Source organism: Leucopleurus acutus, assembly GCF_964270905.1.
Source record: "Leucopleurus acutus genome assembly, chromosome: 9".
In the NCBI taxonomy this organism is placed as follows: Eukaryota; Metazoa; Chordata; class Mammalia; order Artiodactyla; family Delphinidae; genus Leucopleurus; species Leucopleurus acutus.
Window position 1 is genome coordinate 52,992,075 of NC_139144.1, and position 14,769 is coordinate 53,006,843.

The window sequence follows — 14,769 nt, forward strand, 5'->3', positions numbered from 1 at the left end:
GTACCTGTCTAAGAATTTGTCCATTTCTTCTAGGTTGTGCATTTTATTGGTGTATAGTTGCTTGTAGTAGTCTCTTACGATCCTTTGTATTGCTGTGGTGTCCATTGTAACTTTTTTTTATTTCTAATTTTATTGATTTGAGCCCTCCTTTTTTTTCTTGATGAGTCTGACTAAAGATTTATCATTTTTGTTTATCTTTTCAAAGAACCAGTTTTAGTTTCATTGATCTTTTCTGTTGTTTTCTTTGTCTCTATTTCACTTACTTCTGCTCTGCTCTTTATGGTTTTTTTCCTTCTACTGACTTCGGGTTTTGTTTGTTATTCTTTCTCTAGCTGCTTTAGGTGTCACGTTAGGTAGTTTATTTGAGATTTTTCTTGTTTCCAAGGTAGGATTGTATTGCCATAAACTTCCCTCTTAGAACTGCTTTTGCTGTGTCCCATAGGTTTTGGATTGTCATGCTTTTTTTTTTCATTTGTCTCTAGGTATTTTTTGATTTCCTCTTTGATTTTTTTTCAGTGATCTATTGGTTGTTTAGTAGCATATTGTTTAGCCTCCATGTGTTTGTGTTTTTTTACAGTTATTTTCTTCTAGTGAACTTCTAATCTCATAGCATTGTGGTGGAAAAGATGCTTGATATGATTTCAATTTTCTTAAATTTACTGAGCCTTGCTTTGTGTCCCAGCATGTGCTCAATCCTGGAGAATGTTCCATGTGCACTTGAAAAGATTGTGTATTCTGCTGCTTTTGGATGGAAGGTCTATAAATATCAATTAAGTCCATCTGGTCTAATGTGGCATTTAAGGCCTGTGTTTCCTTATTGATTTTGTGTCTGGATGATCTGTCCATTGATGAAAGTGGGTTGTTAAAGTTCCTCACTATTATTGTGGTACTGTCGATTTCTCCTTTTATGGCTATTATTATTTGCCGTATGTATTGAGGTGCTTCTGTGTTGGGTGCATATATAATTACAATTGTTATATCTTCTTCTTGGATTGATCCCTTGATCATTAATGTAGTGTCCTTCTTTGTCTCTTGTAACATTCTTTATTTTAACGTCTATTTTGTCTGATATGAGTATTACTACTCCAGCTTTCTTTTGATTTCCATTTGCATGGAATGCCTTTTTCCATCCCCTCACTTTCAGTCTGTGTGTCCCTAGATCTGAAGTGGGTCTCTTGTAGACAGCATATATACAGGTCTTGTATTTGTATCCATTCAGCCTGTCTGTGTCTTTTGGTTGGAGCATTTAATCCATTTATCAGTACATTTAAGGTAATTGTCAATATGTATGTCCTTATTGCCATTTTGTTAATTGTTTTGGATTTGTTTTTGTAGGTCTTTTTTCTTCCTTTCCTCTTTTGTTCTCGTGTGATTTGATAGCTATCTTTAGTGTTGTGTTTGGATTGCTGTTTCTTTTTTTTGTGCGTATCTATTGTAGATTTTTGGTTTGCAGTTCCCATGAGGGTTTTTTGTTGTTGTTGTTGTTGTTGTTGTTTGCAGTATGTGGGCCTCTCACTGTTGTGGCCTCTCCCGTTGCGGAGCACAGGCCCCGGATATGCAGGCTCAGCGGCCATGGCTCATGGGCCTAACCACTCGGCAGCATGTGGGATCTTCCCGGACTGGGGCACGAACCCATGTCCCCTGCATCGTCAGGCAGACTCTCATCCACTGCGCCACCAGGGAAGCCCTCCCATGAGGTTTTGATATAGCAGTGTATATATATACGAGATTGTTTTCAGTTGCTGCTCTCTTAACTTCAAATGTATTTTCAATATGCTGCATTTTTGCTCTCCTCTTCTCATGATTGCTGGTTTTGGTATCCTGTTTGTATGTGGATGATTTCCTACCTTTGCTCTACGTTTGCCTTTACCTTTGAGCTATCCTATTTATAATTTTCTTGTTTCTAGTTGTGGCCTTTTCTTTTCCATCTAGAGAAGTTCCTTGAGCATTTGTTGTAAAGCTGATTTGGTGTTGCTGAATTCTCTAAGCTTTTGCTTGTCTGTAAAGCTTTTGATTTCTCCGCTGAATCTGAACAAGAGCCTTGCTAGGTAGAATGTTCTTGGTTGTACTTTTTCCCTTTCATCATTTTAAATATATTGTGCCACTGCCTTCTGGCCTACAGAGTTTCTGCTGAAAAATCAGCTAATAACCTTATGAGGATGCCCTCGTATGTTATTTGTTGCTTTCCCCTTGTTGCTTTTAATATTTTCTCTTTGTCTTTAAATTTTGTCAATTTGATTAACATGTGTCTTGCTGTGTTCCTGCTTGGGTTTATTCTGCCTGGGACTCTCTGTGCTTTGTGGACTTGAGTGAGTGTTTCCTTTCCCATTAGTTAAGGAAGTTTTCAGCTATTATCTCTTCAAATATTTTCTCAGGCCCTTTCTCTCTTCTCCTTCTGGGACCCCTATAATGTGAATGTTGGTGCTTTTAATGTTGTCCCAGAGGTCCCTTAGACTGTCCTCATTTCTCTTCATTCTTTTTTCTTTATTCTGCTCCGCGTCAGTGATTTCCTCCAATCTGTCTTCCAGCTCACTTGTTCATTCTTTTGCCTCATTTATTCTGCTATTGATTCTTTCTAGTGTATTTTTCATTTCAGTTATTGTATCGTACATCTGTTTTTTCAAGCTTCTAGCTCTTTGTTAATCATTTTTTGTACCCTCTCAGTCTGTGCCTCTATTCTTTTTTCGAGTTTTTGGATCTTCTTTACTATTATTACTCTGAATTCTTTTTCAGGTATATTGCCTATCTCCACTTCACTTAGTTGTTCTTCTGGGGTTTTATCTTTTTCCTTTGTCTGGAACAGATTTCTCTGCTGTGTCATATTTTCTAATGTTCTGTGTTTGTGGTCTCTGTTCTCAGGCTACAGGATTGTAGTTCTTCTTGTTTCTGGTGTCTGCCCCCTGCTGGGTGAGGTTGGTCCAGGGGCTTCTGCAGGCTTCCTGGTGGGAGGGACTAGTGCCTGCCCCCTGGTGGGTGGAGCTGGATTTTGTGCCTCTAGTGGGCAGGGCTGTGTCAAGAGGTGTGTTTAGAGATGGCTGTGGGCTCAGGAAGACTTTAGGCAGCCTCTCTGCTCATGGGTGGGGCTGTGTTCCCACCCTGTTGGTTGTTTGGCCTGAGGCGTCCCAGCAGTGGAGCCTGCAGGCTGTTGGGTGAGGCCAGGTCTCAGTGCCAAAAGGTGACCTCTGGGAGAGCTCATGCCATGAATATTCCCTGGGGCCTCTGCCACCAGTGTCCTTGCCCCCACAGTGAGCCACAGCCAACCCCCCACCTCGCCAGGAAACTCTCTAAGACCCGCAGGTGGGTCTGGCCCAGGTTCCCATGGCGTCACTGTTTTGCTCTGGGTCCCAGTGCATGTGAAACCTTGTGTGCACCCTCCAAGAGTAGAGTCTCTGTTTCCCCCAGTCCTGTGGAGCTCCTGCACTTAAGCCCCACTGGCCTTCAAAGCCAAGTACTCTGGTGGCTCCTCCTCCCAATGCCAGACCCCCAGGCTGGGCAGCCTGACGTGGGGCTCCGGACTCTCACTCCTGTGGGAGAACCTCTGCAATATAATTATTTTCCAGTTTGTGGCTCACCTACCCGGCGGGTATGGGACTTGAGTATATTGCAAAAGCACTCCTCCTACCATCTCGTTGTGGCTTCTTTATCTTTGGGTATAGAATATCTTTTTTGGTAGGTTCTAGTCTTTTCTGTAGATGGTTATATAACAGTTGTGATTTGGGTGTTTCCTTGAGAGGAAGGTGAGCTCAAGTTCTTCTGCTCCACCATCTTGTCTCTGTCTAGTTGCTCAGTTTCTTTTTTAAAAATATGTGAAGGAAATTTAACATTGTCTTGATAACTGCAGGATTTTCAAAGTCAGATATTTTGCTTTCTATATATATTACCTTGATATTCTTAAGAAATCTTTAAACATGTAGACCATATTATAAAAGTCTTTGGAACAGGGAACTTCCATGGCTCTTGACTTTTTTTAAGTTTTCTTTTTTAAGTTTACAGGAGCTCTGCTTTTACCTCGGTTATTGATCTTGGTGGGTTTTTTTTTTCAAAATTTAGGTCTTATGTACAAAAATAATTAGCCACTGCTCATTGTTTTTTTGTTTTTTTCTGGTGTCAGGAATGGAATATTACTACCGAATTTCTTTCCTGTCCTGAGTTGCATACTTTAGTGGAAGCTTTATGACCTTGGAAGGTCTCTCTGGGCTGATCATATCACTTAGGACTTAAGGATGTTTGATTCTAGAGGAACTATGAGTTGCTTTCTGATCCTAAAAGTCTTGATTTTAAATAGTTTTCATTTTATGACTTCCTTTAGGTCTTTAATCCCATTGCACAATAATATTCAAAGAAGTAACCGAGTATTTCTGTGATTTTTAAGAATGGGAAAATTATGCCTTTTCTTAGCTTAGCTTGCTTTTGGTGGTAAACATATTCTCAACTGAGCTTAATCAGTGGATCTAAGCTTGACTCTGAATAAAGAGAGATAACAGAAATGGACCAGTTGAGAAATGGTAGAATAGAGGTTTATTTTCTTAGGCAGATATTATCTTTCATATATGAATTTTTGTTATTCCCTTCTTAATTTCAAATAGATTTTTAAAACTTAATGTTAATCTAAAAGCATCAAAAATTAGCAGTGTTTTTCTCAGAATTTCTTAATACCTTTTGAACAATTTATTAACACTCTACTTGTTGAGTACATCAGCCATATTAACAGAAAAAAAAGTGACACTAACATATAAAAAGTTTATTTTTCTCATGTGCAAAGAAGTTTGGAGGAGCTCAACAGGGTTAAACCATGTAACCAAGGATCTAGGCTCCTTTGGTCTTTTTCTTCTGCCATCTTTAGCCTTTGCCTCTCCTCCTCTTAGATGCAAGACATTTGCAGTAGTAATAGGTATCACGTCTGCATTCTTGGCAGCAGAAGGAAAGGCACAAAGCAGAATTCTTCTCCTTGCAAGGTTTCTCTACCTTTTAATTAGGAAGAGAAGGCTTTCCCATGGATTGCTGATTGTAAAGCATTGGCCAGAGTGCAGCCAGATGCATGCACACACAGTTCCAAGCTGGGAGTAGAGGAGTTTGCTCTCCCACTGTAGAGTTTGCTCTACAGTAGAGGGAGGCAAGGGAGAATGGGGCTGGAATGGTTATCAAGTGAGCTAGATTATGGTGTGTGTATCACTGGGCATAGAGAAAAGGAGCATTTAAAACTTTGCCACTTGTGTAAATGTTTCTTCAGGCTGTGCTGTACTCGTACTGTAATGTCAAATCCCAAATCTGTGCCTATGAACATCATTTTATTGGCAAGATAAGGTGTTAAAATAAGAATGTTAAGGTTAAGTTCATGTATTAGAATATCATTACTGTTCTTTCCTTTCCTCTGGCAGCTTAAAGACATAAGTGAAGAAGACATAAAAACTGTGTTCTATTCATGGGTACAGCAGTCTACTACTACCACACTTCCTCTGATAGTATCAGAGGAAGAATATATTAAGTTGGAAATGAAAGATGGTGAGTATATTTTATTTGTTATTTCAATATTTTTTCTATTAAAGAAGTCAGAAAAATTTTCATTGTTTTTCCAGCTTGTGATATGTATGAACAGGAAACCTAATAATGATAATTAAACAGTAGATTTTACGTATCAAAGAATGCCTCTGTTTAAATTTAAATAAATTTAAATTTTAAATTATTTCATCTCAGCTTTAGTACTAACTACATTTATTACCTTCCTTTTAATAGGGTTGAAGGAGTTTTCTCTGAATATAGTTCATTCTTGGGAAAAGGAAAAAGAAGAAACTCTTTTTCTGTTGAGTACCAATCTGCTACAGAAGATGACAATACAAGTAATGACATACTATTGAATATTTAATGAAATAATATTTTCACATGTGATTGATTCTAAAGTATGAATTTACCTGTTACATTGCATCCTAAAGTGTATTAGAAACTTGAATGGTAAGAGTAAGGAATAACTTGACTTAAAATATTTTATTCTATAATCTCTTTAACTTATCTAAACAAATTGTTGATTTATCCTAAATTTGAAATTGATGCCTCCACACAATTAAGTTTTAAGAATAGAATTGATTGTGTTAACTGGCAAGTGGATCATGATTTTAAAATCTTTTAGTACTGAAATAAATGAAAGCTTAGGGGTTTAATTTTCTTAATTCATATTTTTATTTGCAGTTTTGCTGCACAACCCATGTTGTTTTGTCAGTTCTTTATTTCTCAACTCTTCACAAATATTATCAGATCACTTCCAGAAATATTTTTAAAGTGCTCCTTTTAAAATATTATGTTTTGGTTAGGATATTCACTCTTGTCCTTAATAGAATTAAAGATTCTCTAGTCATTTAGAATTTTGGAGGTTTGAAATTAGACATTATTTGTCTACTTTTGAAATATAATTTAAGGAATACCATTCAGAGAAGATACAAATGTAAGATTGTGAAAAGAAATAAATGTGCCAGAAATCAAAATTGCAAATAAAGATATATCTGTAAACTGTATTAAGAAGATGACATTCTTTACTGCTTGTTAACTGTAAATATTTATATTCCTTGGATGAGTAAATTATTATTGTTAGGGCTATTTTAAGTTATAATCTTGCGTGTACAATATATCTTTTCTTTCTGGTGTAACAGAATCAGCAATTCAGTTTCCTGGGACCCAAGAAAAACAGGCAGAAGGCATAACTTTGAAATGTAAAATTGATTTTTCCTTGCTACTATAGGTCCTTCTGGATCCTATGGTAAAAGAAGAAAACAGTGAGGAGATTGACTTTATTCTTCCTTTTTTAAAGCTGAACTGCTTGGGGTAAGAAGTTATGGCCAAACTACCATGTTTAGACACGTTTGACATTATCTTTTCCAGGGCTTTTATGTGTAAATGTTAAATTAGATGTTAATATCATTGACTAGTCTTACTAATGCAGTAGTAAATATTTTTTTCAAGGATTGTTTCTGTTTTCACACCTGGCTTAGTAATTTGCCTTCTCTTCTTAGATAACTAAAAGTCTGAAACTTATTAGAAATTTTACTTTGAGAGTTGATTTGTGAAAAGAGAGCCAACTAGATATGACCTGGATCATACATGCTTGAATAAAACAATAATCCTTTAAAATTAATAAATTAATTTTAAAAGTTAAATCCAAAAACATTAGTTGAATGTTTAAAAATATTTCAAATTAAGTTATTCCTTCACTATCTTATTGATGTACTGATTGGGGTTATTAGTGTTTCCTCAACTTTAAGACAAACAAACCTGAAAAGAACCTCCTCAATTTCTTTAGCTCTTAATACAATATAATCTCACATAAACATTACTTCTTAGAATTCTTCACAGAGGCCTTTAGTAGAGATAGTAGTAGTGATTTGATTTCCTGCAATAGTATAGTCTATAAATATTTTAGTAAAAGGATTAAACTATAAAGTAACAATGCTTAAATGTGGCATAATATTCAAGTATAAAGTAAAATCTCTTCAGACTAATTTTAGGAATTTATGATATTTATTTTCAGAAATAAACTGGCAGTCAGAGTCAGGAAGTAGGTCAAAGTTCATATTTATATAATCTACAGATTGAAACTGGATTTCAAAAATGACATTTAAGAGGAAATAAGTCTTCAATTATGCTAACACTTTAAAAACACCCATTTATGATAATGTTGGATGACAAACCAGAAATCATTTTTAGGGGGATATTTGTATGCATTAAGACAAATTCCTTAAGGAGTCCTATTAGGACAAAACTTTTAGTTACTGCACATGTTTGAAAGTAATAAAAATAGTTTTAAAATCTGTGACTCAGATTTGTCATTAATTCATTTTACTTTCAAGTAAGGGATCATTTTTAAGATTTTACTTTTTTTTTTTTTTTTTTTTTTTTTTTTTTGGCGGTACGTGGGCCTCTCACTGATGTGGCCTCTCCCGTTGCGGAGCACAGGCTCCGGATGCGCAGGCCTAGCGGCCATGGCTCACGGGCCTATCCTGTCCGCGGCATGTGGGATCTTCCCGGACCGGGGCACGAACCCGTGTCCCCTGCATCGGCAGGTGGACTCTCAACCACTGCACCACCAGGGAAGCTCAAGATTTTACTCTTTTTATTAACTCATTAAGTAGCCTGGGAAGAAAAGTTTCAGAATTTTTTATAGCTAGATTTTACCCTGTTTCAGTGTTTTATCATGCAATTTACATGTTTGCAGAGGAGTGAACTCCTTAGGCGTCTCCTCCGTGGAGCACATCACTCATAGCCTCCTAGGACGCCCTTTGTCTCGGCAGCTGATGGCCCTTGTGGCAGGACTTAGAAACGGAGCCCTTTTACTCACGGGAGGAAAGGTATGTGGTTAAAATGTGCTCGTTTTCACTAATTAGCAATTTTTAATTCTTCTCTTTGGGTTTTGATCATCTATTATATCGGGTTGTTGATACCAGATATGGAAAGCATTCATTCATTCACTAATATTTTTGAGTGCCTGCTGTTAGATATTGGGAATGTGGTAATGAATAAGGTGATGGTCTCCCTGCACTTTTTCTATATCAATTGATATGATTGTATGAATTTTCTTTTTTAGGATGTTGGTAGGGTGTTAATAAGGTTGATTGATTTTCAAATGTTCAACCAGCCTTGCAAAACTAATAAATCCCACTTGGTCGTGGTCTGTTATTCTTTCCATAATATCTTATGGAAAAACCCAAACAAACTTTTTGGCCAACCCACACATTGCTGGGTTCTGTTTGCTAATATTCTGTTGAGGATTTTTGCATGTAAGTTCATGAGCAATATTAGCCTATAGTTTTCTGTTTTTGTACTGCATTTGTCTGGATTTGCTCTCAGGGTAATACTGGCCTCGTAAAGTAAGTTGAAAAGTGTTCCCTCCTGTTCTGTTTTTTGGAAGAGATTGTATAAAATTGATGTTAATTCTTTAAAATGTTTTGTAACATCTCCACTGAAACCATCTGGGCCTAGAGATTTCTTTATAAATTCAAAGTCCTTAATTGTCTGTTTCATTTTGGCAGGCATTTGGTAGTTTGTAGTTTTTGAGGAATTGGTCAAGTTTTTGAGCATAAAGTTGTTCGTAGCATTCTCTTACTGTGCTGGTAATAGATGCAGAATCTGTTGTGATGTCCCATTTCCTGTTATTGGTGATTTGTATCTTCTCTTGTTTTAATCTTTGTCAGTCTTGCGAGAGCTTCCCTGCCCTTTTAAGGGGCTTACAGTTTTATTCTCTACCAATGCAGTATTTTTTCCAGGGCTACAGTGTGGTCTTTGTGAGTCTTCGTGCTTTTTTTCAATTCAAAATTATAAGACTTTTTCATTTCTATTCACTTTTAACTCTAGTATCATAACTTTTTTTTCCTCTTACTAGCCCAGTTGCTCTCTTTTGATTCTTACTTAAAATATAGCAACTACTCCAATAATCTAAGTTTTCACTTTAGGAAGCTAGAAAAAGAAGAACAAATTAAATCCTATGTAAGCAGAAGAAAAGAAATAATAAGAATTAGAGCAGAAATCAATGAATTGAAAACAGGAAATCAGTAGAGAAAATCAGTGAAACCAAAAGCTGGTTCTTTGAAAAGGTCAGTAAAATTGATAAGCCTCTATCCAGGCTAAGAAAAAAAAAGAGGATACAAATTACTAATATAAGAAATGAAAAAGTGGATATCAATACAGATCCCATGGACATTAAAAGGATAATAAAGTAGTAATAGTAATAAACAACTCTGTGCCTAAAAATTTGATAACCTAGATGAATAGGCCAATTCCTTGAAAGACACAAGGAGTCTGCCAGAACTCACAGAAGAAGATATGGACAATATAAAAAGGCCTATATCTATTAAAGTAGTTGAATCAGTAATTAATAACTTTCCAAAACAGAAAGCACCAGGCCCAGATGGGTTCACTGGTGAATTCTACCAAACCCTCAAGGAGGAAATTATACCAATTCTCTACAGTCTCTTTCAGAGGATAGAAGCAGAGGAAATACTTCCTAACTCATTCTGTGAGGCCAGCATTACCTAATAACAAAACCAGACAGAGGCATTACAAGAAAACTACAGACTAATATCTCTCATGAACATAGATGCAAAAATCATCAACAAGAGATGAGCAAATCAACCAATATATTAAAAGAATTATATACCACAATCAAGTAGGATTTATTCCAGGTATGCAAGGCTGGTAAAATACAGCAACTAACTCTACATGTTTTCTAGATGACCTGTGTCAAATTTCAAAATATATCATCGTGGTAGAATATTTATGTTGAAAAACAATATCCTACTGATTCAGAAACCAGAGTTCCTCCTTCTCACATAGAGGTAGTGTGATTAATAGAAAGAGCAAGAAGAAGACCTGAATTTGAGTCCCACCTTTGTTATATACTTACTGGCTGTGACCTCAGGCAGTTTTCGGCTTCTTAACCTGCCTTTTAGGATTAACCTCACTTAAGAGAAATAATATATATGAAAGGTGCTATACAAATGTGAATTACTTTGAGTGAGAGAAAAGGCCCTCTGATTCAGCAAAAAGTGACAGGTGGGGCCTATACACCAGCACCCCTAATTTCTTTATTCTTTGGGGTCCAGTGACTTTAATTATAAATGCAATTCTGTAAACTATAATGATGGTAGTATTGTTGAATGCCTGCTAAATTTCAGACTTTGCACAATAAGCTTGGCTGTTTTTTCCAGTTCACAGTAATGAAAAGCAAAATATTACAGCTGGTACAGGGGTGTCAAAGCTAGACAAAGCAGCAATGGTAAGAAATAGTAGTAGATTGGACTTCCCTGGTGGCACAGTGGTTAAGAAACCACCTGCCAATGCAGGGGACACGGGTTCAAGCCCTAGTCCAGGAAGATCCCACATGCCACAGAGCAACTAAGCCTGTACACCACAACTACTGAGTCTGCGCTCTAGAGCCCGTGAGCCACAACTACTAAGCCCGCATTGCACAACTACTGAAGCCTGCATGCCTAGAGCCCCTGCTTCGCAACAAGAGGAGCCACCACAGTGGGAAGCCTATGCACCACAATGAAGAGTAGCCTCTCCTTGCTGCAACTAGAGAAAGCCCACACGCAGCAACAAAGACCCAACGCAGCCAAAAATAAATAAATTTATTAGGGGGAAAAAAAGGAAAGAAATAGTAGATTGAGGGAGGAAACCTATATTAAAAGAATTATAGGGCTTCCCTAGTGGCGCAGTGGTTGAGAGTCCGCCTGCCGATGTAGGGGACACGGGTTCATGCTCCAGTCTGGGAAGATCCCACATGCCGCGGAGCGGCTGTGCCCGTGAGCCATGGCCGCTGTGCCTGCGTGTCCGGAGCCTCTGCTCCACAAAGGGAGAGGCCACAACAGTGAGAGGCCCGTATACCGCAAAAAAAAAAAAAAGAATTATAAAAACCTAACAGTGGCAGACATAGAGAATGGACTTGAGGACATGGGGAGGGGGAAGGGTAAGCTGGAACCAAGTGAGAGAGTGTCATGGACATGTATACACTACCAAATGTAAAATAAATGGCTAGTGGGAAGCAGCCGCATAGCACAGGGAGATCAGCTCGGTGTTTTGTGACCACCTAGAGGGGTGGGATAGGGAGGGTGTAAGGGAGGGAGATGCAAGAGGGAAGAGATATGGGGATATATGTATACATATAGCTGATTCACTTTGTTAAAAAGCAGAAACTAACACAGCATTGTAAAGCAGTTATACTCCAATAAAGATGCTATAAAAAATAAAATGAACACAGAATCCAAAAAAAAACCTAACAGTGTTCAGTCTTCTAAGGGGCACTTATAGCAATGTTTAGCAAAATTTAAGTATGTATACCTTTTGATGTAGTAATTACACTTCTAGAAATTTATTCTGAAGGTATAATCTGACAAATAAGTAAACATATATGTATGGATATTTATTTTAGCTTTACTTATAATAGTTAAAACGTGGGAGTAGCATAAATATACAGCAGGAAGGGTTTTGATAAACACATTATGGTCCAGTACATCCTCACAGTGTTATTGTACTAGGGAGCTGATGCAGCTCTATATCTGATGCAGCTCTTTATCTGTTGATAAAGAGGACAATGATTTATTATAAACCCTCAGGAATACTGTAATCCCATGTTCTTAAATTTACATAAAATGTGTGTGGAGTGTCTGGAAGGATGATACAGCAAAACAGTTGACAGTAATTCTGTGATGTGGGACGATTACAGGTTTTTTTTAAATTTTTTATTTATTTATTTTTTGTGTGGTGCGCGGGCCTCTCACTGCTGTGGCCTCTCCCGCTGCGGAGCACAGGCTCCGACGCGCAGGCTCAGCGGCCATGGCTCACGGGTCCAGCCGCTCCGCAGCATGTGGGATCTTCCTTGACCGGGGCACGAACCCGTGTCCCCTGCGTTGGCAGGAGGACTCTCAACCACTGCGCCACCAGGGAAGCCCATATTACGGATTTTTTTTTTACCTTTCTCTACTAAGTATTTACAATTATTTCGTATTTTTTAAATGTTATTTTATAATCAGGGATGTGGATTTTCTTTTTTTCCCCGGCCGTATTGAGATATAATTGTTATATAACATTGTGTAGTATATACTTGATTGATGAGGCTGAATCTTGGTGGTTATCACAGTGACAGAGGCTATTTCTGTGACTGAATATATTGAGAGTTCTAATTTAAGCAATTATTTTCTAGGGGAGTGGAAAATCAACTTTAGCGAAGGCAGTCTGTAAAGAAGCATTTAACTTATTGGATGCCCATGTGGAAATAGTTGACTGTAAAGCTTTACGAGGTATGAATATGGTAATACTCTACATAAATCTTTTTTCTGGTAGAAAGAAATGTTACTATTTAATGCTGGTAATCTAATAAATACAAATACCTAATCTTTAACTTTTCTGTTGGTCATTTAGTCATTAAAATTACTTAGAAATTTTAAATCTGGCTTTCGAATGTTTTTAGTGTTTCTAATAAAAATTTTAAAACTCTCCATATTTGATGGAGGCCTTTTTTTTTTTCCTAGCCAAAACTCTTTGTAGACTATATTCCTGAAAATTCCAACTTACACCACTCTGAGAAAGTTAGTATCTAGAATATACTCTAATGGGTATAGATTACCTCTGACTTGCTTTGGGAAACTCGTAGGGTGGCTGCCTCAGGGGAGGGAAAGTGGGTGGCTAGGGACAGCAAAGAGGAGACTTACAGTTTATCACATACAGCTGACCCTTGAACAGTGTGAGTGTTGGGGTGCCAGCCTCTATGCAACGAAAGCTCTTTGTGTAACTTAGAGTCACAGCCCTCTGTATACGTGGTCCCTCTGTGTCCGCAGCCAGCCTTGGGTGGTACAGCACTGTGGTATTTACTGCTGGAAAAACCCACATATAAGTGGACTTGCACAGCTCCAACCCATGTTGTTCCTGGGTCAGCTGTACACTTGTACTTTTGAAAATCTTTGACATTTATATTATCTATTCAGTTTTTTAAAAATCAGAAATATTTTACTGAGTAGTACTGAGTAGTACTGAGTAGTACTTGGCTACCACTACCATATAGTCCCAGCTAGTCATTATATTCTGCTTTTTAACATAGTATATGATAGGAAACTAAGAAATGGCCTTTGAAAACCCATTACTTCATATTCTATAAATGTGGTTTCAGAGACATTGTCCATCTCTTTAGAGTCTTGCTTGAAGCCTCATGTGAAAATTTTGTTTGAGAACTAAGTAACAGGAACTCTTTATATTGGTTTATGAATTGGTATGTTCTCTGTTCTTTGAAAATTAAGTTGTAATTCACCAGGATGATTGAAGCCAAATTAATGATTCAAATATAGCAATTCTAGGATCTCTAGGTGGCTACCTTTGTGTTTGATTTTATCTGACTTGTGATCCCCTGCTTTCATTTATATTTTCCCACATCCTGCTTTTATTTTACTGTTTTGTTGTAAGCCATCTGAAGATCTCCGTGGAATGAGGCAAGGATAAATAAATACATATGTATAGAAATTATAGTAGCATATTCCTTTTTTCAGTTTTATAAAATTCAGTACTTAGTCCTTTGAGGCTGTATTATTTAAACCATGTTAGTGATTAACAGATTTTAGTGATTGGTGTATATATATAACAAAATACTGTATTGATTGAATTTTCATAGTCAAATCAATATTGAGCTTTTCTAATGCTTTCAATGGCAGCCTGACCTTTCCCAGCCCTCAAATAACAATAAAACTATTTCATATCTTCTGTGTTAAGGAAAAAGGCTTGAAAACATACAGAAAGCCCTAGAGGCAGCTTTCTCAGAGGCGGTGTGGCGGCAGCCTTCTGTTGTCTTGTTGGATGACCTGGATCTCGTTGCTGGCCTGCCTGCTCTTCCAGAACACGAGCACAGTCCTGAGGCTGTGCAGAGCCGGAGGCTCGCACATGGTAACGTAATGTGTTCATTCGCTGGCTGCAGGCCCTTGTCCTTTATCAGACAGCATTTCCAGTCTTCGTAGTATATCTGCTCTCTTTAGAGAACAGAATATGTGCTATGTAATGTGTTACTTTTGAGGCCTCTGGTAGCATTCTAATGTTGCTCTGTATTAGCAAAATCAGTAGAGTCAGAGCAGTGTGAAAATTCTACGAATTCATCATTAGTCTTTGGGGCCTTTTCATTCTCCTCCACTTATTAGAAATTGCTGAATTGTACAGATTTACTCTTGCTTTGTTCATTTGACAAATATTTCTGCGTACAGTCTATATTCTCAGAGTCTTGGAGAGGAAATAAAAGTAAACAAGTACAAT

At 37.4% G+C, this 14,769-nt stretch overlaps 1 protein-coding gene across 2 annotated transcripts in view; it reads left to right on the forward strand.

The window, feature by feature from the left end:
• Positions 1–14,769, forward strand: part of PEX1 (peroxisomal biogenesis factor 1) — a 98,736-nt gene that overhangs the window by 45,531 nt on the left and 38,436 nt on the right. For both annotated transcript variants that reach the window (XM_082846766.1, XM_082846765.1), the window contains 6 exons: positions 5,379–5,502; positions 5,734–5,837; positions 6,731–6,813; positions 8,201–8,333; positions 12,683–12,779; positions 14,239–14,409. In XM_082846766.1, the coding sequence (XP_082702892.1) occupies positions 5,379–5,502; positions 5,734–5,837; positions 6,731–6,813; positions 8,201–8,333; positions 12,683–12,779; positions 14,239–14,409 (712 nt within the window). The remainder of the gene's footprint in view (positions 1–5,378; positions 5,503–5,733; positions 5,838–6,730; positions 6,814–8,200; positions 8,334–12,682; positions 12,780–14,238; positions 14,410–14,769) is intronic.